General features: G+C 37.1%; 1 protein-coding gene and 1 pseudogene across 12 annotated transcripts in view; both read right to left on the reverse strand.

Moving 5' to 3' along the window:
• Positions 1-27,890, reverse strand: part of PKIB (cAMP-dependent protein kinase inhibitor beta) — a 176,672-nt gene that overhangs the window by 22,318 nt on the left and 126,464 nt on the right. For 6 of the 12 annotated variants that reach the window (XM_027056990.2, XM_053222318.1, XM_053222316.1 and 3 more), the window contains 2 exons: positions 20,593-20,658; positions 5,320-5,424 (listed from right to left, as the gene is read on the reverse strand). The exons of 3 other annotated variants lie outside the window; for them this stretch is intronic. In XM_027056990.2, the coding sequence (XP_026912791.1) occupies positions 5,320-5,407 (88 nt within the window). In that variant the 5' untranslated portion in view covers positions 5,408-5,424; positions 20,593-20,658. The remainder of the gene's footprint in view (positions 1-5,319; positions 5,425-20,592; positions 20,659-27,890) is intronic. 3 more of the 12 variants (XM_053222319.1, XM_015068272.3, XM_027056991.2) reach the window with 1 other exon arrangement.
• On the reverse strand, positions 24,288-24,436 carry LOC113599018 (uncharacterized; annotated as a pseudogene).

Here is a 27,890-nt window from a genome sequence, read left to right on the forward strand (position 1 = left end):
TGTCAGAATGGCTAACAGTAACAACTCTGGCAACAACAGATGTTGGCAAGGATGCAGAGAAAGAGGATCTGTTTTGCATTGTTGGTGGGAATGCAAGCTGGTGCAGCCACTCTGGAAAACAGTATGGAGGTTTCTCAAAAAACTAAAAATAGAACTACACTACGACCCAGCAATTACACTACTTGGCATTTATTCAAGGGATATAGGTGTGCTGTTTTGAAGGGACACATGCACCCCCATGTTTATAGCAGCACTATCAACAATAGCCAAAGTATGGAAAGAGCCCAAATGTCCATCGATGGATGAATGGATAAAGAAAATGTGGTGTATATATATATATATATATATATATATATATATACATATATACATATATATACATACACACACACACACACAATGGAGTATTACTCGGCAATCAAAAAGAATGAAATCTTGCCATTTGCAACTACATGGATGGAATTGGAGGGTATTATGCTAGTGAAGTTAGTCAGTCAGAGAAAGAAAAAAATCATATGACTTCACTCATATGAGGACTTTATGAGGCAAAACAGATGAACATAAGGGAAGGGAAACAAAAATAATATAAAAACAGGGAGGGGGACAAAACAAAAGAGACTCATAAATATGGAGAACAAACTGAGGGTTGCTGGAGGGGTTGTGGGAGGGGGGATGGGCTAAATGGGTAAGGGGCATTAAGGAATATACTGAAATCATTGTTTCACTATATACTAACTAATTTGGATGTAAATTTTAAAAAATAAAAAATAAAGTTAGATTACAAAAAAAAAGACACTGCCTCACCCAAAAAAATAAAAACAAAAAGAAAAAGAAAAAGAAAAAGAAAAGGAGATGGTGTTGGGGTATCTGGGTGGCTCAGTTGGTTAAGCATCCAACTTCAGCTCAGGTCATGATCTCACAGTTTATGAGTTGGAGCCCTACATTGGGCTCTCCACTCTCAGCGCAGAGCCCACTTCAGATCCATCTCTCTCCCTCTCTCTCTTCTTTTCTCCAGCTCTCTCTCTCTCTCTCTATCTCTCTCTCTGTCTCTCTCTCTCTGTCTCTCTTTCTCTCTGTCAAAAATAAACATTAAAAAAAAGGAAAAAAAGAAAAATAAACATTAAAAAAAAGGAAAAAAAGAGCCACTGGGTGGCTCAGTGGGGTAAGCACCTGACTCTTGATTTGATCTCACAGTTGTGGGATTGAGCCCTACATTGGGTTCTAGGTTCTGTGCTGGGTGTTGAGCATGCTTGGGATTCTCTCTCCCTCTCCCTCTGTCCTTCTCCCCCACTTGCACTTTCTCTGTCTGAAAAAAAATATTTTTAAAACAATAATTTAAAAAATGATATTGTGTTCCTTCCTCTGAGCACCAGAAAACCACGAACATTTCTAAGTAACATAATAAAAGTGTGCATAAGAGGCATAGTCTGCAAATAGAGGCTGATGTGAAGGAAGATTTTTAGAAGGCTATTAAAAATGGAACTTACAAAAAAATGGAACTTATATAAACAAATCCACCATAATAAGAGTGATAAGTTCATTCAAAAATTTATATGTAAATGTACCAGACCAAGCATAGCTTCTTACTTAAAAAGAAAGGGAAAAGGTAGAAGGACTTACAATGAAAACTCATTATAAAGTTTAAGGGTTTACACTACCAGATATAAAGATTCATTACAAAGTATTAGTTATTAAGATAGTGTGGTATTCTTCAAGGATAGACAGAATAACAGAATAAATAGACACATATACATATGGGCCCTTGATTTGTGAATAGGGCATAACTGGTAATGTGGTCACTGAACTACTGCTGGTGATCTTGGAGGATTCACAGAGAGGAAACACCAGAAAACTAGATGGAAAGATTGTTGATCATGGAGAAAACAGATGGGGCTTATAATAATTTGTGACAAAATTCTAGGATTATTAAATAAATGGCTTTAATTTATAGTATCTTCCTTTGAATTTTGTATTTAAATATTGTCATACAGGTAAGTTAAAAGAACAGTGTATAACCTCCACTGATGTCAAAAATTGTTAACAGTTTGCTATATTTATTCTCTCTCTCTCTGTCTAAACATACAGTTTTTGTTCAACCATTTGAAAGCACGTTTCTGATGACATGACACTTCACATCAAATATTTCAGCAAGTATTTAAGAACTGCATTCTTCTTCATATCCATAATACCATCATATTCCCACAACACTCTTTTTTGCACTTTGCAACTGAGATAAGTCCCCCTTTTCCCTAAAGTACAGCTTTTAGAAATTCCTTTGGGGGAACCAGTGGTTTTTGTATATTTGAAAATATCTGTTTTACCCTCATTCTTGCAAGATACGCTATTCTAGGTTGAAGTTACCTCTACAATCACTTTACAATACTCTCCTCCTTATTCTTTTTTTGCTGTTAAGAAGTTTGTGGAATATGATAATTTTATGTGTTGTCTTCCTGAGCCACAGGATGCCAGGTATTTGTTTAAACAATATTCAGGGTGTCTGTGAGGGTGTTTCTGGAATTAATATTTGGATCAATAGACTGAATAAAGAAGATTGCCTTCCCCAATGTGGATGGTCATTGTCCTGTCCACTGAATGCTTGAGTATAATGAAAGACTGAGTAAGGAAGAATTTGCTCTCTCTGCCTGACTGTCGTACAGCTGGGGCATTAGTCTCTCCCCTGCCTTCAGACTCAGACTCAGACGGAGACCGAAACTTACACCATCAGCTCTCCTGCTTCTCAGACCCTCAGACTTGGAATGGAACCTACCATTGTCTCACCTGGGTCTCCAGCTTACTGACTACAGATCTTGGAATTTCTCATTCTCCACAGTAGCATGAACCAATTCTTTATAATAAATAAATATATATCCTATTGGTTCTGTTTTTCTAGAGAACACTGACTAATATACTGTTGGTATAATTGTCATTCGTTGTGGTTTGTGGAGTCTGTTTTTTTCTGGCTTATTTTGAGGATTTATCTCTTTGGTGTTCTGAAATGTCATCACAAGATGACTAGGTATCTTTCTGTTTTTCCTTCTTAAGATTTGTTATGATTCCTGAATCTGAGACTTTCATCAATTTGGGGAAATTTTCAGGTATTGTTTCTTTGAATATTACTTTTTATCCTTTATTAGTTCTTTGGGAATTCCAATTAGACACATAAGAAAGACACTCTATTTTCTTGCATGTTTTATTATTTTTAGTGTGAACCCTTGTTTTTTAAAACCTTTTCCTTGAAATTACCTGAGCCTTTATATAGGCTCTGAATTTGCCTCTAGTGGGGTCTGGGAGCACTATCAAATTGGTTAGCTTTAAATTCTCAGCATGGAATTTTTCAGACCACAAAGTTGCAAACCTGTGTGAGGTTCCACTTTTGGTAATAAATGATCAGGAGAATTCCACCCCCCTCCTTTTCCACCCAACCCAAATCAGGACAAGACTGGCGAATGTCCTTGCTGTCTTTCTTTGAAGGTTAGGGTTTTGCCACATTACCCTTGGACTGAGCATGTCACACTCTTCGGCAGCCTAAGCCTTATGCTGGGGACCCAATTTGATTTTCCAACTTGTGTGGTCCATAAGTTTCTTTCCTTGTCCCCAGAACATGGCTTTTTCAAACAAAAGATGTGAATTACTGGGGAACTCAGGGAAGTAAGTACACCACTCACATGCTTCTAGATTTGTGATTTCTCATTGTTCTGGGCTTATGAAATATTTTTATTTGCCTACATGAACATTCATTTAAAAAAAGTTTTGAAAGTATATCCTACATTTTAGAGTGTTGTTTACTAGGGCTTTCTAGAGGACATTAAGTCTTCCATTTTTCCATAAAAGGAAGTTCTAGTTAAGTTTTAATAATTTCTTTCTTTTTTAAAAAAAAAATAATGTTCACTGTCTTATTTCATGGTATAGTGGTGGAGACAAAGGAGTTTTATTTTATTTTATTTTATTTTATTTTATTTTATTTTAACGTAATCTTTACACCTAACATGAGGCTCAAACTCACAATCCCAAAATCAAAAGTTGGAAGCTCTACCCACTGAGCCATCCAAGTGCCCCTCAATAATTTCTTATCCATATATCAGCAAGATAAGCATTTCACTCAGTCAAAAAAAACGATGTGCAATAATGTAAATACATTATTCTTTAATAGAACTTATTTTAGCTCACAGATCCCTATGTTTCCTTCACGGAAGAAAATAGTCTTGTGATTCCAAGTACAATCATTCACTTCCACGTTAGAATTTATTCTCTCTGGGGTAAATTTCCAACTGAGTCACAGTCATACACACAATTCATTTCTCCATGTGGTGTAAGGCCTAAAATTAAGGCTCAATATTAAATGCTGCCCTGACATCTGGTAAAATCAGGAGAGTTCAAATGGACTAAGCATAAGTTTCTCTCTTCTCTCTGCTTTCATGGATAAGGTACCCTAGCCGAACACTCCTCCTTATCAAAGGGACCAGGCACAGTCCCTAGTTCCCCCTAGATAGCAGTTTTGCCAGCATGTGGAATTATTCAAACAAACCAATCATTCTTCTTATGAGAACCAGAAGGCACCACACACTCTTGTATTACAAGTCTGCCTCCTATAGCTCTTGGTTGTTCACTCTGTTCCTGAGTATAATCCCTATGAGGCCCTGCAGGGCCTACAATATCCTTCTCCTTGGGCTATAAATATATGCGAGTAATTGTTTATTGTTGATCTCATCTGCTCAGTGCCAAATACTGTATGTTTAACCATCCGCATGTCCCCAGGGCAGGAATCTCTCTCTTACCAAAGGGGTGAATAAGAGGCTTTAAATAAAAACCATTGGTGTCACAAACTGCACGACACGCTCCACCATAACTGAGGACTCCTGGTCAGCCTTAATTAATTACTCTTGGCTAACTTAACGGATTCTGTGATTTGGTAAGTCTACCTGAGATGGAACAGCTAATTGCTGGTAGGCTTGGGCTATGTCCTGTGTGGTATTCTATTGTCTTTGTCAGCCCATTGCCCTCACTCTCCACCTAAAATTCTCTTGCCCCCAATATAAAAAGTGTTGTTATTTGACTATACACTGGCATAACCTGGTGGTGTCAGGTTTAGTCTGTTTGGCAGGTGATCTCTGCTCACCAAGGATCAGCCTATGTTACCACATCTGGCCTGGTGACTATCCCTGGCTCCTTGGGGAAGCTATATAGACATTATAATTATGCACCTCTGGGACAGGCCCAGAGATAGTCTTTTGTGAGGTTTGTGGAAAGAAAGGAGATCACCACCCTTCAGGGAATTTAGCATGGCATCCTACTTGTAGTTGTTCATGCAAGGGTAGTGACCTTGCTGGTTTCCTGTGCCGCTGCTTCCCTTGCCATTGTTGCTTGCGTTCTCCTGACTCTCAGGAGTATCGAGGTGCACATCCATCATGGCCTGTGGCCCAGGGGCTGGTGAAAAAAAAAAAAAAAGGTAGGGGAGGAAGGAACATTGGTGCTCAACTGCTCTCCCAAAGCAAAACTCATGGCCAATGTACCTAGGCTTTGCTCAGTATTGCTGCCTACCAGTACACCAAAGGGCTAATCTTGTCATCATTGGCCATATGGTCTCCATCCAAGCCATACACAAAATGACTTTACTGGATGTGGACTTTGATCCCAGGAAGACTGGCATTCCCTGAACGAAGAGGCAACCACCTACAAGGAAGGCTACCAGGCTCCTGAACCTTTCTCCAGAAACACCTGGAAGGTCTTCATTACAGGTGATTGTGCAGACAGAAACTGAAAGTTGCAACTTTATGTGGCTAAAAACCTAAAATATTCTCAGGGAATCTGAACAGAGAGGGAGAGAGAGAGAGAGAGAGAGAGAGAGAGAGAGAGAAAGGAAGGTATAGCCAAAGAGGTTGGGCTATAGCAGAGGAGGGCTTTGATCAAGTCTGGGGGTAGGCCCAGGATGTTTTCCCTACACCACTCTGCTCTCCAAGTCTCTGTTGCAACAAAGATACTAATCCTCAGCAAAACACCCAAGGCATCCTTGTGGCACCATGAAGGGGTTAATCCAAACTTAACTTAAGCCCACGGTCTTAAAACCATATAAACCAACCATTGCTATGAGGGAGGCCCCCAACTCTGATGATACTGATTTAAGGTTCTCTGGAGGAAAAAAACTTATAAATATGGTAAGAGTGGAGAATGCCTGCCCACACACACATGCCAGGTATATCCAGTGACCAACAACAATAACCAGATAAACAAAAAATGAAAAGAAAGAAAGAACCCTGAATATAGGGAAAGAAAACCAATAAAAAACAACTTAAAACAAAGACCCATAATATGGCCTAATTGGAAATCCAAAATTTACTAGAAAAATTTATATAGCAAAAGATAAAAGGACATTGATTGGCTTGTGTGAATTACAACCTGGGTTCTGAATTAACTTTAGTATCTACAGAAATTCACCAATTGGCAAACTTTCATAGTTTTGACCAATATTATGGCTAAAATTACAGTTATAGCTTGGAATCCCACTAAAGTTAAACATGGTATCCTCCATAATCAGGGATTTAGTTAAGGGAGTTACTGAATATAAAGTAGAAGACAAATAAGTATGCCTTACCTTAACTATAAGAATTTTTGTCTAGCTTAAATTCCTATGGTTATAACACTCATTGCCCTAAAATATCATAGTGGGCATGGACAGTCTGACCCAATAAAAAATAAGTGAAAATTAAAATTAAGCTTTTAACACTTACATATGGGCTTAACAAAATAAGAACCCATGACCCACCCCTCCATTCCCTACCCCACCAACCCCATTAAAATAGTTAACGTGATTCAATGTAATCTAAAACAAGGTCTTCAAGGATTAAAAGCTTGTTATATAACAGGTAATGAGTGAACCTTTCCCTGATCCCACTGCTATTCCATTTAACAGCCTTATTTGGCCTGTTCTTAAATCTGTATTAAATGAATGGTGGCCTATAGTGGATTGCTGTGACCATAATGCCATGGTTCCATTTCATTAAGGCCTCTACACCCAACAACCTAATAAGTGAAATTGCCGATTCCATCCAATCAGCAACTGGTAAATATTTTGCCACTATAAATTTGGCTAATATGTTCTGTTCAATGCCTATTTCAACAGCCTCTCAGCCACAGTTTCTTTACCACTAAAGGGACACAATACACCTTTGCAAGGAATAGCCACAGGATACCTCAACAGCCTTACCATTGTACACAGTCTTTACTGGCAAAATCTTAACTATAGTAACCTTTCTCCAGGAGCACAGATATGACATTATTTGTTTGACATACTCATTAAAGACACAAGAGTCACAAAGGACTCACAAAAAGGGGTAAGTTATCGTCCCACACATAGTGCAAGGCTCTCCTACCTCCATTAAATTCCTTCAAGTGGGGCACCTGGGTGGCTCAGTCAGCTGAGTGTCCAACTTTGGCTCAGGTCATGATCTTATGGTTCATGAGTTCAAGTCTGTGTCAGACTCTGTGCTGACAGCTCAGAGACTGGAATCTGCTTTGGATTCTGTCTCCCTTTCTCTCTGCCCCTCCCTTGCTCACACTCTGTATGTGTGTGTGTTTGTGTGTGAAAAACAAATAAACTTAAAAAAATAATAAAAAAGTAAAACAGCTACTCTTAATTGAGTCTTTACTTACCTAGGTACTACATTGCTCTATATACATTATTTTATTTAGTCCTTACCACAAATGTTACACATACAGGGTCAGGTGAGGTGGGGTGGGAATTACACGCATAATTCACATGAGACAGCTGAAATGGAGTCTTTCAAATATTAGGAACTTGCTTTAAATTGTTACATGTGATTCCAAAACACGGGCTTTTAATCATTTCATTTTGTTGCCTCCCTTCTAGAGTAATAGACTCCTGTAAATTTATAAGAGATTAAACAGCATAGAAATGCCCAGAATTATAAAGTTAAGGACCAGAAGCCACCTAAAATTCTCTATTCATCTGCCATATGCATGAATCACTTTATCAAGAATATTTTCTTTCTTTGAACCTCATATTCTCCATAGTATTGAACCAAACTCAAAACGTTTTTCAAGTAATTCATCTAATATGAAAACTTTAATTCAATGTTGAATCTTAAAAATAAAAATCACAGGGGCACCTGGGTGGCTCAGTCAGTTAAGAATCCGACTCTTGGTTTCGGCTCAGGTCATGATCTCACGGTTTGTGGGTTCAAGCCCCACTCTGTGCTGACAGCATGGAGCCCACTTGGGATTCTCTTTCTCTCCCTCTCTCTGCATCTCCTGTGCTCACTCACTCACTCTTTCTCAAATAAATAAATAAACATTAAAAAAATAAAGATCATGTGATTGCAATAATATTTGCAAGTTTGAATAAAAATTAATTTTTCTCTTTATCCTTCTAAGTAACTATCATATTATATATATATGTATACACACACACACACACACACACACACAGTGTAATTATGTAATCTGTGAACATACACATTCAGATGTCTTAAAATTTTCACAGTAAAATGAAAGCAAATTTCTATTGCTGGTATAATCTCTATAATTACTTTTATTTTTAGGTGTGTTACTTTTACCTTCCACCTTATCTTACATTACAACAATTATCAGAAGTCACTGAAAATAGTAGGAGGTCAATATAAACTTTTATTTAAAGACCATAAGACTTCTTTTGGGGGGGGGTGTAATTTTAGACCATTCGTTTATTTTTGTTGTACTCTATATTTGTAGTTTTAGTTTGCATTTTTTGGAAAGACATTTTCTGATTTCAAAGGAGAGGAGGCCCCAAAGAATGCAACCAAAGAAACCCACTATTAGATTTCCTGGGGGTAATTGAGAATTGACTGCAAACGTGTTTACTGGCCTTTCAGTCATTTTTATATAGTAAGACAAATAAATATGCATTTTACTGTAAAATTCTGAACTCTCCCGTTGAAGCTATAATTATAACTTGGTGACCTTCTCCAAGCTGCTCTAGCTATGCACACCTTGGCTTAAAGATCCTTTAGCTCAGTAGCGGCTAAATGATCAGGCACTCTGCTTCATCCATCTGCTCTAACAGTGACCTCTCTGCAATTTTTTTATAAGCTTTGGATATTTTCTTTTTATAGCTTTGCCAACATAATCATAATGCATCCTGACACCAGACAGTGTAAATTAATTCCTCTTCTGTCTTATGAGCCACAGAGAAGAACCAGATTTTTTCACCTTAACACTTGATTAAATTGTGGAAAGAAAGGAGACCAAAAAATGAGGTCTCTGGGAAAACCGTATCTCACCAATGCCAGCCTGGAGACTAAAAGTAAAAGTAAATTTAAAGCAAATCAGCTCTTCCTAAGATTTTTTTTAACATCTTAACAGGGTAGAAGGAGAGAAACTGAGGAAGAGAGGGAGCAAGGGTGGGTAAAAAGCCTATTTATCTAAAATTAATCTTATGCCAGATGAACTAGAGCAGTCTTTCCCAAACTTGCCTGCTCATGAGGCTTACCTGGGTAGTCTGTTAACAAAACAGACTAGAGCCTCTGATTCAGTGTGTCTGATACCATAGGTATTGCAAGCACCCAAGGGGATTCATGTTGTCACACAAACTTGGGAATGACTGAAGTGGAGTAAAGGTTTGAGGTCAGATTCTCTAATAATACACTAAAAAAACCACAAACATAAATCCATAAATTATTGGGCCTTAGGGTCTAACAGCATGTATTATCCAAAACAATGGTTGTTTTAGAAAAGGATACCAATGCATGTGCACAGCCTTACAGAGCTATTCATCCAATTTCAGAGCTTATTAAAAATGTTCTTGTAGTAGATTAAAAATTAAATCACAAAATTAACTTTTCCCAGAGCTGTTCTGGGAAAAGGCCATGATGATGGCCTTGGCTACATCAGCCAACCCCTGGACTTTTTCACTATTCATTCTAACAGCCAACCCTGAAGTCCACCACTAAGTAAGTTTAATATGTTTTTCAATAAATGTTCTGCATGAGTTTTTCAATAAATGTTCTGTACTTGTTTTACCCCTAAAGGACCATACTTCCTGGAGGCAGGAACAAACAGGTTCTAGGAGTAGATAATGGGTAGTAGCTGTTCTACGAGTGCTTTCTAAATGAACTTTACATTGATCTGATCTACCAATCCACATGATTTGTACATCCTGTCTGAGCAGCAGGGAGGCTTATGAACCTAAAAGCACTCTGTTGGAATTTTAAGTATTTGCATATTTATACCCTAGATATGGAAATATTTCCGAACTAAGAAAGACATTTCAAGTCACCCTGCTACTCTGATCCATTTCACACCAGATTTCTCATTGTTATCCTTTGACATTTGATTAAGGATGTGAAAGAATTTTATATAGAAAAATTCAGGGCGCCTGGGTGGCTCAGTCAGTTAAGCATCTGACTTCAGCTCAGGTCATAATCTCACAGCTCATGGGTTCGGGCCCTGCATCGGACACTGTGTGGAGCCTACTTTGGATTCTGAAGTCTCCCTCTCGTTCTCTGCCCCTCCCCCACTCATTCTCTCTCCTCTCTCTCTCTCTCTCTCTCTCTCTCTCTCTCTCTCTCTCTTAAAAATAAAGATTAAAAGAAAAATTCCCCCAAATCCATCATAATTAAAATAACTGCTGAAAATACTAAAAAGCCGACTCATTTGTAATCATCTGAAAATTAGTATAATTACAGACAGTTCTAAAGATCTTCACTGTATAGAAACATGGATGCATTGAAAATAGAAGACACAATTGCTCACCAAAGATTCTTTACCCTGGAAAGTTAGCCTGAGGGGCCAGAACATTCTGGATGATATTGACCAAGATACCTCTTGGTCTTTTAAAGAGATCGTAAAAAACAATGGACTAAGAAAAAAGACAAGATTGAAGAAGATCTCACTTAATTCAACTAATATTTAGATGTTCATCTTCTGAATAAAAAAATCAGAAACAATCTTTTGAAACGTGATCAACATAAAACAGCTGTTTATAACAGGGCAAGTACTGAGAACGAATATACGAAGGCAGTGAAGTACAGGAGGTATTTCAGGATCTCCTTAGAACACATTTAGAGCACAATCTCATTACAATAGTCATTATAGACTCTAGGTAATTGCAGGTTCTCCCAGACCAATGGCTCTGCACCCTTCACAGTTGTCCGTCATCAATTTTCTCTTGTTCTCCCCAGCCCCTGATCCTACCATAGACCCAGTGTCCTCTTCCTCTTCATCCTATTCAGACTAGCTCTTGGAAAATATTTGCTTAATGCATTCACAGAAGTATGCTGTATGTATGGCTCTCTAGAAGAAAAACTCCAAAGTGTTAGACCAAAGAAGCAAATCATTAATGGTGGCACTTCTGCAAATTAGTTAATAGAAAAAGAGTGTTATTTGGCAAAGATGTGGGAAAGACTTTCTGGAATTATCAGCATTTTATCTTCTACCTATTTTTTAGGCTGGGGCAGTGGGGGTGGAGTCACACCTGTGTTTTCAGCACCAACCAACTACATAACATTGGGAAGGTTCCTCAAGCGCTTTGAGCCTCAGTTTCCCTAGACCCTGTTCTATAATGCTTCCTCAATGATTAAACCCCTTTATTTTCCATTTGCAGTGTAGGCAAGAGAACCCAGATTTTTAGAGTTTTCTTTTTGGTAATTATGTAGCTTTTAGCTGTCACCTCTTTCACTCCTCCAATCTATACACAAATCTGCTTAAACCCATCTAAACTTCCCAATCACTCAGCAAAAAATAGCCAGGAACTAAAGAGGAAAATAGTGATTAAAGCATATTCTAATTCACTTATAAGCATTTATAAGCCAATTTGTTTCACTTTTAAGACGTATGGACTAGATACATTTGTTGCAATAAACTCAAAACTTGGAATTTTTTGAGCTAGATAAACTTTACTAAAAATATATTTTACTTGCACTAAAAAGTGTGAGCTTAGAGAAAAACTAATCAGTATGTATATGATAGCTTTTGTTTCATTTGAATGAAGAATGTCCTTGTTCACGTCACTCTTGTGTCACCAGGAGACTGCTCCTGGGTCTTTCAGCCTCAGAAGAGATGACTCTTAAGTTCCAAGCTACATACTCCTCCCTGGAGTACTGAGGTTCCTGGAAACGTTGAAGCCTTGCATGTTGGGGACTGCAGGACAGTGACAATAATCATACATCACATTGTGTGGAGAGAGGAACATTCCAGCATTTTCAGAAGCCTCTATTACAGGTTTGGAAATAATAAAGACAATACAAATGTTCATCAGATCTTTTTATACCTACCAGCAAATCCTCTGTGAAGCCTAGAGGGAAAGCAAAGCTGCCTAATTTATGTTAACTTAAATAGTCTTTGTATTTTAAAATGTTATTAATTGCCAAGATTAAAATTCAAAACTTGTTTCCCAGTAAATTCTAGTTCAGAAGGCTTTCTGTAGTCTGAAATACCATGTTTCTTTGATGTATTTTTCAATTAAACTAGCCCACTCATAACAAAGTGTTTTCATTGAGTATTTCTTTTCCATAGTCATTTATTCAATTAAGGTCAAGTTGAGTGGCCATTTTACTGCTACGTTAATGCATGAGGTAAGTTCTTTCAAGTCTAAGAATCTCCTTTTCTTTTAATCCTTTCTGTAACTTGCCTCAAGATTTATATAGGGAACATACATTGAGACATTCTCATATACATAACAATAATTATAACTATAAGTAGAATTTTTGGTCCTTTTAAAACTGCATTTCTAAAATATTATCTGCACTCTGACACAATCTCTCCCTTTAATTTATTTTAATGGTAACCCTCATTTTTAAAATTGAAGGTAGTGATGGAAACATATGATTCAGCTCCTAATTGTATCACCATCTATAACTGTGGACAAGTGACTAATTTTTCATAACACATTTTTAATGACCTGTGAGGTTCAGAAGCTGGGTGGAAATTAGTGCGCTTTCTGCATTTAAGGATATATAGAAATATTTCAATAGGCTAATTTTTAAAATTGAGATGTAACATTTTGCACAAGACACTCAAATGTCTATCTGACCTTCACCACAGCACCTCTGACTCATTTTTTTCCTATCGTACAATTTCATAGAATTGATGCAAAGTCAAATTAATCAATGCTACTAAAGACAGTCAAGAGAAAAAAAACAATTGACAATCCATAAGTAACTTGGAGATACCTAAGAATTTTGGAGGTAGAAGGAACTTTAGTCATCAGCAAATAAATAAACAAAAATTAAACAAACTAACAAAAAAACAATCCTGATTTCAAAGATGAGGAAAAGGGGGCACCTGGCTGGCTCAGTAGGAAAAACATGTGACCCTTGATCTCAGGGTTGTGAGTTTGAGCCCCAAGTTCGTGTAGAGATTACTCAAAAATTAAAAAATCAAAAAATTTAAAAAGAACAAAGATGAGGAAAAGGAGAGCAGATTGTTGGTATGAAGAAGACCTCATTAATTTCAGAATCAAGTCTAAACAGCATGTCACTAGACTTCTAGGCCAGTATTTATCCCACAATAATGATGGATTCTAATTGTTTCAAGGATAAACCAATTTTTTTAACATCAGGTCATCAATGGACATGGTGAATATAATTTGCAATAGGAAAAGGCTGAGACTTCAGGTGTGTGTGGGAGAAGAATGTAAACCTTTTGCTATCCCATTCTATGAAGGTCAGGCCTTCATGTGCTTAGGGTGAGGTTTCTGATTGTAAAGTCTATTAGGGAAAGGCATGTCCATATCTTGACCTGCGCTGTGCTTTAGAAGTCAATCTATATTCTTCCAAGGCTCTGAAAAAAATCATTCTCCCCTTTGATTGAAAAGCCCTGGAGCACATTGTTAGGGTAGAGAAGGCTTGTTAAATAATAATCCTACCTTGAACTGATGAAATTCAGACAATAACAGTTAGTTGCTGTTGTAATTTTAAAATTATATTTATTGAGGTCTGAATTGCATAATAACTTCCAGGATATAAAATCATAACATGTGCTGATTTCCTTATGTGTAGGGAGAGGGGTTCTAGCCTAGAGTCCAGGAAGGACAGGACTGAAGCAATCTTGCCTATGGAAGGAGGGTAGACACCTAAAACAAGGCTGGACAGTAAAGAGAGAGCCAACCAGTAGGGACACCCACAAATAGGCACAATTAATGGACTCTAGTAGAAATGATGTTGAATATCTAATGCTAGGTGACCCATTTCTGCACTATAATTCTCTCATATCATCCTCCAGTCTTTGGTAAAGTTTACTATGTACCACAACCATCTTAGTGATATCTCTGCTTTGGGCAACAGACAGAGGACCCTGAGGACAATCCTAGTGTGATTTTGACTAGAGAGAGCTGCAGCAGCATCAAAAAGTTTTAGGAAACAACAGGAAGTGGTGAGCAGAGAGACCAGAGCATCCAACAAGAAAAACTGACATGCAGCACTTAGGAATCTGAAGATTCTCAAAAATCTAGTTGTGGGGAAAAATAAAAGTTTGTATATCATGTAGTATGGGAGATACAACTAGTTTATTGACGTTTAATGTAAGATGATGCTTCAAAGTTGAAGAATCTACATTTTTTAGATATCTGTTGATTGAGAAAATATAGAACAGATGAAAAGATACTATGAAATACATATTGCAAAGCAATTAATTCTCATTTTTATAAGAATACTCCATATACATTTGGAAAATGGTAATGTATATGGTATGTGACAGTATTTATTTGAACACAGATACATACATATGGCTTATAGACCCCTCTAATAATTCTGTAGAATCCTAGCAGACCAGGATCCCCATGTTGATAAGCACTGGAGCATCATAAATCCTTGCTCTAGTGGCCAAGAACCTGTCTCCTGTAACAAGAACTTTAATCTCTAATATGTAAGACTTCTTCCACCTACTTTACTTCTTCCTTTTGTCCATTTAGAATTACAGGTTATTCAAACTAAAGAATTTCATTGAGCACTCATGTAATCCAATCCTTTCAGTTGGCTTTGTGAGACTGAAAGCTAGACAATCACGATGGTCAATGTTCATAGATAATTCCAGGCGGTCTCACCAATACATCTGTAGAATAGATTGCAAAAATCTCTCATGCTAGATTCCATTCCACAGCCCAATCATTTGTTCAGTCCAGAGTCCTGGTAGCCTGTTTTGAGGACTGAAAACACCCTGCCACTTGAGAGCTATGGGCTCACACAGTAATGGCTTTCTTCACTTGGCCTTATCTAAACCTCAGTTGTTAGACTATGATAGTCAAATGGCAAAGAACCATTCTCGAGTGAAAAAAATAAAATATCACTCCTGAAAATTCAAAATTATTTTCAGCAAGTCTGGGATGGAAAATCTCATTTAATTAGCAAGTGCAATAAGATGTGACATTTACAAACTAATTATAACACATTTCCATTCTTCGTTGGTACACGAAATGATGACATATTGTTCTTTTATAGTTGCCATTTCCAAGTTTTAATTGCTTTGGTTTAATTGGTTTAATCCAAAAAAATGTCAATTCAGTAATTACCACTATGCTGTTGGAATTAGTTTCATTTATTGTGCAAAAGAAAATTTGACTTCAGAAGGAGAAAAACAATTATAATATAATACCAGGGGAAATACTATATCATCGAGAGATTTAAAAACAATATTGTATATAACTGAAACTTGGTTTATTTTACAGGAATAAAGAAAATGTTTTTTCTTTTCAATTTTAAATGATAATATACCAAATAAATAATCAAATATAAATTAATTAACCCAGAATCACATTCACTCCTTTATAAATTTATTAATTTGCTTGGAAAATATCTGCTGAGTTCCAATTATATGCCTGACAAATCAGTTCTAGAACTACTTTCGTGGAATCTAATAATGGGTGATAAAAAGAATAATCAACACAAATCCATGCATAAATACAAAATGTGATCTCAGATGAAAAATTAGTTTGTTTTGTGAGTGTACCAGAACCTGATTCATTGACAATATGAGCTATGAGAAAAAGGAGCTAGCTGGTTGGTATAGAGGTGGAAGAAGAGTATTTCATGCATAAGAGAAAAGCATAGCACATTTCAGACACTGAGGGATGGCCAGTGTGGCCTAAACACAGAGAAGAAGGTGGGAAATGGGCACAAGATTAAGTGGGTCAGTTAACAGGGGCTATATCATTGGGGCATGTTAAGAATTTGGTCTATCCTAACAGCAATGGAAAGTCATGAAAATTTTTGAAGCAAATAGCATGATGATCAAAATTGAACTTTAAAAAGATCACTTTGGTGGCAGCAAACAGAACAGACTGGAAAAGAAGAGTGGATCCAAGAGATGAGTTTGGAGACAATTGCAGTATCCCAGGTGAGAGATAATGATCAGTCAGAAGGTAGAGTTTATGCCTTCAATTTAACAATCTATAAAGTCTAAAGTTATTTGTGTTCTACAAGTGACCCATTTTCACAGAATTACACGTGTCAGACTCAAAGGGAAAGCAGAGTGATACAATAGAAGGTATGCCTGCTTTAGAATGAAATACACCTGGTTTAGCTCTGGTCTGAACTTTTGGCTCCACTACTTATTAGCTAAGGGTCCTTATACAAAGCATTAAGCTCTCTGAGCCTCAGCTTTCACATCTTTTGAGTACATAATACTACCTCCCACAGCTGAGAAGACTAAGTGCGAAAACGCATATGATATTCTCAGCATGTGGAAGGCCAGTTAGTATGAAGAGCCCCAGGACAGATGATTTCATCCCCTCCTGTTAGAGACCCTTGAATTCCTTTGAACCCTGTTCCTCCTCCTGGGTTTCTTTCTCAGTGAGCAGCACTAAAATCCACCCAGTTGCACAAATCAGAGCCCAGCAGGCATCCGTTTCCCTCACCTCATGACCATCAAGTCATATAAACTCCATTCTCTAAATAGTTCCTCAATTTATGGACTAACTGCTTTGCTCACTCTCTTTCACTAACCTAGTTAAGGTCATCAACATCACCAGATTGGATTATCCCCTTTACAAATCATCCTGCCTCAGTTTTGTTTCCTTTTCCACTCTTCATGCCAGCCACACAAACCTTACTATCTTAGCTCTTCAACTACTCTCCTTAAGCCAGGACAAAGTCACCTGGTTTCTTAGCATGACTAACAACACCCTGCAATGATCTACATTCTGCTTACATCCCAACCTCACCTCTCGCTGCTCCTGTCCCTGTGGTCCAGCAGCTGAAGGAAACTGCTCCTCACTCAGGACTCGTAGAACTCAGAAATACACTCCCTTCACCTCAAGACTCAGGCTGATGGATGAATGCAGTTCCTCCTGGCTGGAGCACCCTTCTTCGAAAGCTTCTCTTCACTGGATCAATACCTACTCAAAACTGAAGTCTTGCCTCAGATGGACCTTTGGGAGGCACTTTTCCTCTACCTGAAAGTATCCCAAGAGTGTAGGACAGCCTAAACTTAAATTTCATTATTTGAATGAATTGAGTGAGCAGTCAAGTGGCGCTTGGCGAAGTCAATGGGGCTCACTGAATTGGCAAAGGTCACATAAGTTGTGGTTGGTAGTGTGAAAAGAAAACCCAGGTTTCCTGCTACAGGTTGTAGTATGCCTTTCTTTCCATCATGCTGACACCTACCTTTATTAATTTCTGGTTGCATTAGCTCTCTTCATTAAGCCTTAGAAACATTCTCTTCATGTGCTTGCGAAATGTTGCACATTTATACTGTGGGTTATGATTTTTTCACTCAAAACAGACCAATGTCACTTCCTTTTCCAAGATTTCTTTGACTTTCCTGAAGTGGTAACCGTGGTTCCCATGACAGTCTCAAGCACTCCTGCAGATTTTTTACAGTCATCTCCTTCCCCATGATATTGTAAGCTCTTCTGAAAGTAGGACAATTCTAGATTCATTTTACATCTCTGGTACCCAAGGCTGTTCTTGGAACACAGTAGTACTTAATATTTGTTGAACTTAATGGTACTCCAAAGCTAAACAGTGTCCAAACAAGGGCAACTAATATGAGATAAGGTATGCCAAGAAAAAGGTGATGCAAGAGTAAGAAGACAGGCAAAAACAATGATGGCTCTGCCATCTAGAGATAGAGAGTGTAAGATAAAGCAGATGGCTCTGGCTAAGATAAAGAATCAGGAAGGCAGCTGGGAAGATGGGGCCACTGCTGAACAGGCTGCCTCTCCTGGAGAGTACCTTCAGTCCCGCAGTGGCCTTCCTGCCTCTTTGTATTCAAGATAGAGAACTAGAGATGGAAAGGAAGAAGCTGTCACTTTCAGAGAGCTGAAAAGTAGAAAGCTGACTCATATGGCACTTTCTATGCCTGCTGGGAAGCCTAAAGCCAACACTAGAGTAGCTGGTTTCACAGGTTTGAAATGGCAGAATCAAAGTCAACTAATTGTAATGGAAATGGAACTGAGCTAGGGGCAGAAACCCAAGTGTTGGTTCTAATCTTGCCCTGTGGCCTTAGGCAGACTTCTGAGCCTCATTTTTCACCTCTGTGAAATCAAATATTTAAACTAGATGGTCTCCAACAGCCCTTTTTCATTTAGGGATTGTACAGTTTATGGGATTGGTTCCTGGATTTATTTAAAGTAGCTACATAACCAAGGTAGAGAAGACTCTCAATCTGATTAATTTATACAAATGCAGACATCCAAGCTCATCTCTTCACTCCTGAAACTTGAACTAGACCAGTTGAAGCATTAACCCATTATGATATCCCCTCATCCACATATGGGAGGCACAGCCATAAGCTTTATCAATAAAAAAGTTACAGATGTGGTGGGGCTGTAAAGCAGTGGTTTGCAAATACCCAAATCAGTATGGCAACTTGTTTAAAACACAAGTTACAAAGCCTTGCTCCAGATCTACCAAATCAGAACCTCCAAGATGGAGCCCAAGAATATGTTTATATTTTTATATACTTTTTTTTTTACTTTTTATAAACCTCACATGTGATTTGATAATTAGCTAGTTTGTGGCTCATTTTTAAAGGAAAATTAGTGTTTCTCAAAGGGTAGCCTGTAGATCATTTTCATGTGAATTATCTAAGATGCTTGTTAAAAATATCTGGGAATGTAGCCAACAATCTCCATTCTCACTATTCTTTCAGTGATTCTACAAAGAGCTTTTTTACACACTGACAAATGAAATCATTATGTGGGTAAAACCTCAAAGTCTATGAAAGAATATAGTAAAGATAGGAAATTATGATTGCAGTATAGGTTTATCTCAGTATTATTATTATTATTACTATTTATATTGCATTGTTTCATCATCATTCCATCTAATCCCCATAACAAGCCTATAATATAAGCATTTTAACTTCATATTACTTACAAGCTGAAGCACTAGAGAATTCAGGTAGCTTGCTCCAACACATAAGATTCATAATATGGGTGCATTGGAACAGAAAATTAATGTCCTGGAACTAGGAAACAACTTATACTGCAACAGAATGTGTAATTAAGATCTCAGTACACATTTTAATTAAACAATTTGCTGAGATCTTATCTGATGAAGCAAGTTAGAAATATGTCTCAGTTCCTATTGGTTGGTTTTATTAGCTACTACACGAATGTTAATGCCATTATAATAATCATAGATTACACAAGATAAAATGACTATTAACTACTAAGCAACAACGTTTCAGAGATGTCCTAGAATCATAAAATGATCTAAGGTAGTCATCATTTCTAGTCAACAACCTTCAAACACAAATATTTACAGGTGAGAAGTCCAAAAGTATGCTAAGGTCTTACCCACCTAGTAAAGAACCCACCTAGCTCTAAACCTTAATTACCTGACTGCTTCATTAATCTGTCTTTACTCCACGGGCCCTAGACTCTGTACACCTTGACTCAGTGTGCCAACTACTTGCCTTAATGCTAGAATAGGATTACATGAGACTTCAAATGTCTTTCAAGGAATAAAATATTAAATGCTGTTACTACAGATACATTTTTAGGACAAAGCTTTTTTTTTTTCCATTGAGTCTTATCAATTTATCTAAGAAAATATTTGCTTGTGAAAAGATGTGTTTGTCTTTACCTCTTGGTAAACTGAAACAGAAAGGGTCTCCCAGATTCCTTGTTCCTGAGTTGGCCAGTTTTGAATCTGGCATTTCAGAAACTGAACGAACCTTAGCAATTTTGATACCTAGCTTTGATTTTACAAAAAAATTCACTGAAAATGTAAATAGAAAATACAAAATCATCCAAAGCCATGTAAATTTTAACAGAATACAAATTCTCTTTCCCGTGTTCACACCCTACACTTTTCCTCTTCCTTCCCATTGATGTTACAGACTTTCTAAAATATGTGGATACACAGGTATTTTCACAAAGGGGAAAAATTAACAAAAATGACATAAAAAAAGAGAAATTGCCAAAAAATAAATCAAACATTCACTTGCTATAGATAGACTTGATGAAGATATTCTGATTGAGATTTGGTTTCTTTGTTTCATTTTGTAAGAAGTGATTATTTGTGTGCTTTACTTTCATTCAAATTTTGCATGCCAACTCAGATTGCATAGCTATATCCTGTCAAGTGTTTTCCTGAAGGAGCCATTTCTTCCACAAAATCAATATCTAATTTTCTAAATAAAGAAGAAAAGGATACTTACAAGTCCCAGATTAAGATATGCTGTTATTTCTAAGAGGTTTAGGAAGAAACTGATAAACTTTCTTTCCTGTAAATTAATAAAAAAAAAAGCTATTAAGAACCAGAAAAAGTATAAATTCAGTTAGACTAATAAATTTAAAGATTTTGTCTGTGCTTTATTTTTTTTAAATAGAGTTACAACTGATAAACGCCATGACTTGCCTGACTTCTTGTGAAAAGCAGAACCTCTAATTCTACAATAAAATTTTCTGTTAAAAGTCAAAATGGCTTCATTTCAAATAACAGGTGTTAGTACCTAGGATTGCCAGCTACAATTACTGCATCAGTGCTATTAGGGATTAATGTCAAGTTGAGAAAGTCATCATCTAAAAATGACAGGCCATTACAACAAATACTTGTAGGCATAGAAACATGACTGCAAGCAAATACTTGGCATGACCACACCTTTGGGAAATTGTAAAACATAGGACACTTTTCCAGTATAACTGTAGAAATATTTTTTACATTTCTTAAGTGCCCTGAGGCACTGGACCAATATTCCCACTACCTAAATGGAGATCAGTGGAAAGAATTCAACCATCTTGCTCCTAGAAACAAAGATAAACAATGTACATTCTTGTTCACAGAATGGGGCCTGTATCTCAAGGTTGAGCACCTGACACAAGATGGGTCAAAAATAATTGGGACATGAACCATCAGTATTCACACTGGCCACTGATAGCAGAAGGGCACTTTGCAAATTCCCTCCACCATACTCCCACTGCCCTCAGCCAGTCTACCATTCATTCTTCCTCGACTATGGCAACAACATCCTAAATGACTCTTCGCATTCTTGCTTCCTGAAGCTCTGTTCTTTACAGATGTCAGATAGAATTATGTCAAAGTAAATGTGCTTATGGTCATTCTAGAATTAATCCTTCACAGCATTTCCATCATCTACAGGATCAAGTTGGCCCCAATATAACTCTCCTTCATTTTCACCCAGGTCCAACCTGCGTGAATCCTAAAGCTCTGAAGTCATAGCCAGCCAATGGCACCCCTGTGCCTTGTTTATATTGTCACCACGACTGAGGTTTTTTGCCCTCAATCCCCTCCCCATCCCGTGGCTAGCATATATTCAACCATTCAGGGTTAACTTAGGTGCCCCTTTTCCAGACTTCTATGTTCCCTCCCCTTTGCTACAAAACACTCTGGTGTATTTCTTACTAAACTTATACATTTCGGATTAGTGCCTTCCCATCTCCACCTCAGACAGTTTTTTAAAGCCTTTTGAGGACATGGACTGTGACTCATTCCTCTTGCACAACATTTTGCACGTGGTAGGAGGAATGAAATAAATATGTTGAATGTCAAGGTGCATGAGGTACTTTTCAGACTCAGAGCTTCCTGAATGCATACTTTTATCACTGTGAAATAATTTGAAAATCCGAAACAGGCATCTTTTAACCTTGTTCCTATACCCAGCTTCCCATATGGTTTTCACTGTTCCTCTCACTCTGCATCTGAGACTGTTTCCCTTCAATTGAGCCCAACTGTTCAAGCCAAATATAAAGAACTGAGAAGAGGAAGAGAAAAATACATGAAAACATGATCATGGAGGAAGTAGCAATAAAATTCAATTTTATAAGCTTCAACATTTATATAATACAATGTAAATATTACCCCTAAAAAACAAGATTAAGAAAACATACTTTTGTGGTCCTAATTTTTTCAAACATCTTCCTATACCTCTTGACAAAGATCTAGTAGAAACTGCAAACAGGAACCCAATTTAAAGTCAGTTTGATAAAACTAAACATTGTTCTTTGTATCTTTAAAATGCATGTTTTTAAAAAAAAACCCTATTTTATACCTTTTCCATATTAGCATTTTCATTTTATGAAATTCTATTTCTACCCTTTGTAATAGAACCAAGAAACAAAAAGAGAAAGAATATAGTGACATACTTATATTTTCCTCTCCACCTCTTTGAGGCTGTGTTACATACAAATATACTTATGGAATGGACTTTGAAAATAATATTCCGTACATATTTTTGATTATTCACACACATCAAAATTCAGATGTATGAGGGATATGCTAAAGATTAAGAGGCTGAGAGAGTCTACTTATCCTAAGTTATCAACTATCAAAATTTTTACTAACAAAAAAGCAGTAATTTCTGTTTCAAGAATAGTGGCATGCCCCTAACAACAACAAAAAAATCCTTTAAGCACACATCTCCTGTTTATGAATATTTATTTTTATAAATTATAACTATCATTATACTAATAGATTAATTGAAGTTATATGTTATATCATAATTATCGTATGTGTTAAATACATTAACAGAAACTTAAAATAAAATCAAAATAATATAACTGGGTATTCTACTATGTTCTTCCTGAACTTCAATATAAGATGCAGAATCTGTTAGATTCTGCAAGGTCTAATTAGACCTCTACAAGATCTAATTCTTTCTACTATCTCTCTTGGAACTACAATTAAATCTAGAGAAAACATGGTGATATATATGACAGCTAAGAGATACCCGAGGCAAGAAGGAAGTGGTCTCACCCAAGGGTGTTTGTTGCATGCCTTATGAGAGGAGCAGATTAAGGTGTGGGTAGGTCAGCAAAAATCCATCCTATTAGAATTACACGCACAACCAGAATTGTGAATCATCTATCTAGTCCAGTGATTTTCCAACTATTTTTTAATATATTTTTTTCCCAAACGAATTCTTTAGCATATGGACAATATATAAGACAGATACAAGCAACACTTCTCAGGTGAAAGCAGCTTCAGGTTCTACCCACTCTCTCCTCCCCCTCCTCTCCTCTCCCTCCAAAGATGTAGTTTGAAAATTACATGACCACACTCCCACTTCAGAGATGAGGCTACCAGGCAGGACATGGAACAAGAGCAGTCACTTCAAGACAGAATGTAATATTTTAGTGCGATTTAAAAAAAAAAATTAGTTCAAAAACTCTATGATGAAAAAAACATCAAGAATTTAGATAAAGATTTGACCCTGTATTTGTGCGACTCCGCCTCACATACCTCACCCTAGACCTGGACGTGGTCTAGTAACTATTCTGAAAGAATAAAATATAAAAATAATGTCATATTAGTTGTATTAAGTAAATGTCTCTATATTACTTAGGACTATAGAAAAAGAAGAAAATGTAGTCTGGAAGACAAAGCCCAAACAAGGTGTGTTCTACAATATACACCTTCGCACCTTAGTCTGCAGGACTGAGGATGTTGTTTGGGAACAAATAGGCAACTAAACAACTATAATACGTGAGGTAATGCTCAGATCATGCTTGCATTTGAGCTATTTTACAATTTCAATGAGCTACTAAATCTAGTTACAGCTGCTTCAATAAGCATTCTTCTATTTTTGTTTTGTTTTAAAAAACAAATCATCACTCTAAAATGCACAAAAACCTGCAAGTGAAATGTGTCAAGTGAACATCAGCTGATTCCTAAAAGCAAATTAACCACTTCAACTGCAAGACCTAGTTTGAAAAAGCTGTTCTCAAAATGTACGTAACCTCTCAAGCATTACAATGGTGAAAACAAGCTTCAAAGAAATGAATCATTGTGACATTAGAAAGTATGTACTTTCATGAGGATGTTTTCTATTCACAGAACCCATGTGAACTGCTTTAGGAAAATAAATGACTACATGTCTGACACAGAGTAGGCACTCAACACATATTTACTGGAAAAATATATGAATCAATGAATGAATGAAAGTTGAAAAAAAGATTATAAACAGGTAGACTAGGGCCAGATTATAGCAATAATCGCACCTCGGATAAACGTCATTGGCTACGATACTGCCACTGCGCAAAGCTGGGACCAGATTATAAAGAGCTTTGAAACAGAGACTTTGTGCTGTGGGCTACTGAGCACAGATTTAACAAGAGGGGGAAAAAAAAGTACCTCTTTAAAAGAAATAATTGATGATTTTATAGGGAGCCAACAGTAAATCCAGCTAAAAGTCTCTAGAAATAATCTTGGCAATGGGCAATAAAGACCCACCCAAAGGGTAAAAACATTAAAATTGGAGTAAGGAAGGTGGAAGGTGTGGCAGATGCTGCTGGTTGGCTCCCAAGCTCTTCTCATCTTCTGTAGAAATTGGAAGCTTAGCTGGGCACATAGCTAAGAACCATATATCCAAACCTCCTATGCTGCTAAATATGACCATGCAACTGTATTTTGTCATTTAAAAGTGGGCTATAAGCAGAAGCAATGTATTTCATTTCTAGGTTATATCCTAAGAGAGAAGGAATTGTGGCCTCTGCCTTTCGAACATTGGTTTGTACCTGTGGTGCTGAGCCATCATTCACCAAACAGCCAAGGACAATCAAGACTCTGGGGATGATGACAAAGCAACAAAATCGAAGGAGGCTGCATCCCTAACATGGCCATGCCACTATTCCACCTCTGTACCATCTACCTGAGCTGTCCATAACACGGAACTAAATTCACATTGTGTTTAATCCACTGTTATTTTTGTACTTTGTGATAATTGGCAGACTGATCTCTTAAATAATATAGATGATTCTAAAAAAACATTTCAAGGGGATCCTGAGTGGCTCAGTTAGTTAAAGAAGCTGACTTCAGCTCAGGTCATGATCTCTCAGTTGGTAAGTTCGAGCCCTGCGTGAGTTCTGTGCTGACAGCTCAGAGTCTGAAGCCTGCTTCGGGTTCTGTGCCTCCCTCTCTCTCTGCCCCTCCCCTGCTCATGCACTGTCTCCTCCCCCCTCCCCCCACCCCACCTTTCTCTCTCAAAAATAAACATTTAAAACAATAAAAAATTAAAAAAAAAAATTTCAAAATGAAAAAAATCCATGGAATGTGGTGATAGCTATAGTGAATGAAGGAAAGCTTCATTCTAAGCTTTTATGTTTAAGAAGCTGGGATAACAGAACCACTAACAAAATAACAGATGAGGGGGAGAGCTGATGAAGTTCAAATGGTGGCAATAGAGCCAAAGGGATATGCAGTGTAAGTCACTGGAACAATGCACCTGAAACTTAGGCAAGAGGAGAAAATTGGAAATGGAAATCTCAGCAATTTTGCATAGAATATATAGTTGAAAAGATGCAAATTGACAGAATCTCAGACTCAGAGAGATCAGTGTGTCAAAAACTGAACAACAGGGTGTTCTCCCAGAAGGCAGGAGGAAGAAGCAATAATCAGCAAAGGCAAAAGCAAAAAAAAAACAAAAAAAAAAAAAAACACCTGTTCTTATCTTCATAAGAGGTTAATGATTGAAATCATGGAATAATAGAATTAACCTTAATACCAGAAGACAAACAAATTTAAAAGGGATTTGATATAATCTAAACTTCTTAAATCTGTTTAAAGTTCTCATAAAAAATTAAAGCAAACATTTCTTGAGATAAAAAAGCATTAAGCAGGGTTCTAAATAAGCCAGGTCTCAATCATGCGTTAGTTTCCATTTAAACGTCCAGAATCCCAAGACAGAAAAGAATAAGCAACAGGTACTTAAATCATCTGTCTCTTCATTTTTCTCACAGTAAAGGAAGGAATGAGGGGAGAGAGGGAAAGGGGAATGGAAGCAGAAGTGTTCTGCTACTGTCTGCATCCTTTGTACCAGGCTGATGTCTGTAAGTTGAAATGACAAAATGAAACAAAAGCCTCCTCCCCAACTTTTACTAAGTTACATTCAAAGATGCAGTGGATCTAAATTTCACTTTGGATCTACAATTACTTCACAGTGGATCTAAATTTATACTTTGAAGGTAATACAAGGTTGCCAACATGCAAGTCAACTATGACATACAAGAGTTTGAGAATCTATATTTACTCGCCAGATGTGTTCCAATTACTGGAAGGTCACCAGCATTCCAGAATATTCAGACCACGTTATGTGCAATGCTCTTCAATAGTTCTTCCTCCCCACCCGGCCTCTGCCATCCACCCAGGAGGACACTTTTTAGGGAGCAGTCAAAGCAAAGATTTCTGTTTTTCATTCCACCATCCACTTCAGAATGAAGAAAACAACCATACTCTGAGAGATTATTTTCTCTCCATGTTTTGACTACAGAATGTACATTATAGTTACCCAAGAGACATCAAAATTCCAGGATTCTTTAGCATAATATTTTCATTGAAACCAATCATAACAATTCACTTTGTATGAGGAATTGATATTCTCCCTTCTTTCCTTTGAAGAGAAGTCTGTTACTAATCTTTTCCTCTTCACATAGTGATTGCATTATCCATGGTGTTTCAACTGTTTGGCGGGTAGTTTTTGTCCTTATTGTTTCTAGCATTATACTTGAGTTTCACAATCAATCTTTTTTAAGTTCTTAATACTGGCTCAAATTGTGGGATTCCACACACACCCCATCTTTTAATATAATGATCGGAATTCTATTCATTCCTCTAAGTAAATCAGGGTAGAAAGGCCCACCCTAAAATGACCTCTCCTTTATAAATGGTTGTAAAATACCTGAACAAAAGTTACTGTACACCATCAAATTAGCTTGGGAGGGAAAAACCCACTTTTTTTCTAATTTTCAGTTGATACAAGGTAGGAATATATGTCTATTAGGATGGGGGAAGAAGGAAGGATTGTATTTCATGGTACTTAGCATAAAGCATGCAAAATTGCCACATTTCACTCCCACCTGGTCTGGCTCTCTCCTCAGGTGTGGCTTGTGTGGTTCTAAGATTCCTGGCATTGAACGTATATAAAGTGAAAACCACTCTGATCATTTAGGAAAGCCCCTTTGTCTACCTTCTTACCATGTGTCATAGAAAAACCACATCACTGAAACACCAGATACACATTTGTTATAAACTACTCACTGTTTCTTAATGTTGCTTGCAAAGCTCCAATAAAGGAACTTATGTTTTAAAGTTTTCCAATAATATTAAACTTCTTAGCCTAGATTACTTTCTTGCTTATATCACAATCCTCAAACACCAGGAAATCATCTCATAAGTCTCAGATGTGTTCCATATGACTTACACCATTTTAATAGGTATATCTGGGGCTAACACGAACACTGTTAAGCATCACAGTTAATGATAAAACAGACTTAAAATTTTAAGCACTAACCCCAATACTCTTATATTCAGTGAAAACCATTTTATATATGAAAGTGAATATACCAACTCGGGAGGGAAGGGAGCTAACAATTCCTGAGTGTTCATGATTTTCCAGATGTCTTAAACATTCTCTAACTGAATCTTCACAAAAGCCCTCAAAAGTAGATGTTAATACTATTGGATTCAAAAAGAGCCTGAGGTTATAATAGAGCCAGCACCAAG

Source organism: Acinonyx jubatus, chromosome B2 (genome assembly GCF_027475565.1).
Source record: "Acinonyx jubatus isolate Ajub_Pintada_27869175 chromosome B2, VMU_Ajub_asm_v1.0, whole genome shotgun sequence".
Lineage (NCBI taxonomy): Eukaryota > Metazoa > Chordata > Mammalia > Carnivora > Felidae > Acinonyx > Acinonyx jubatus.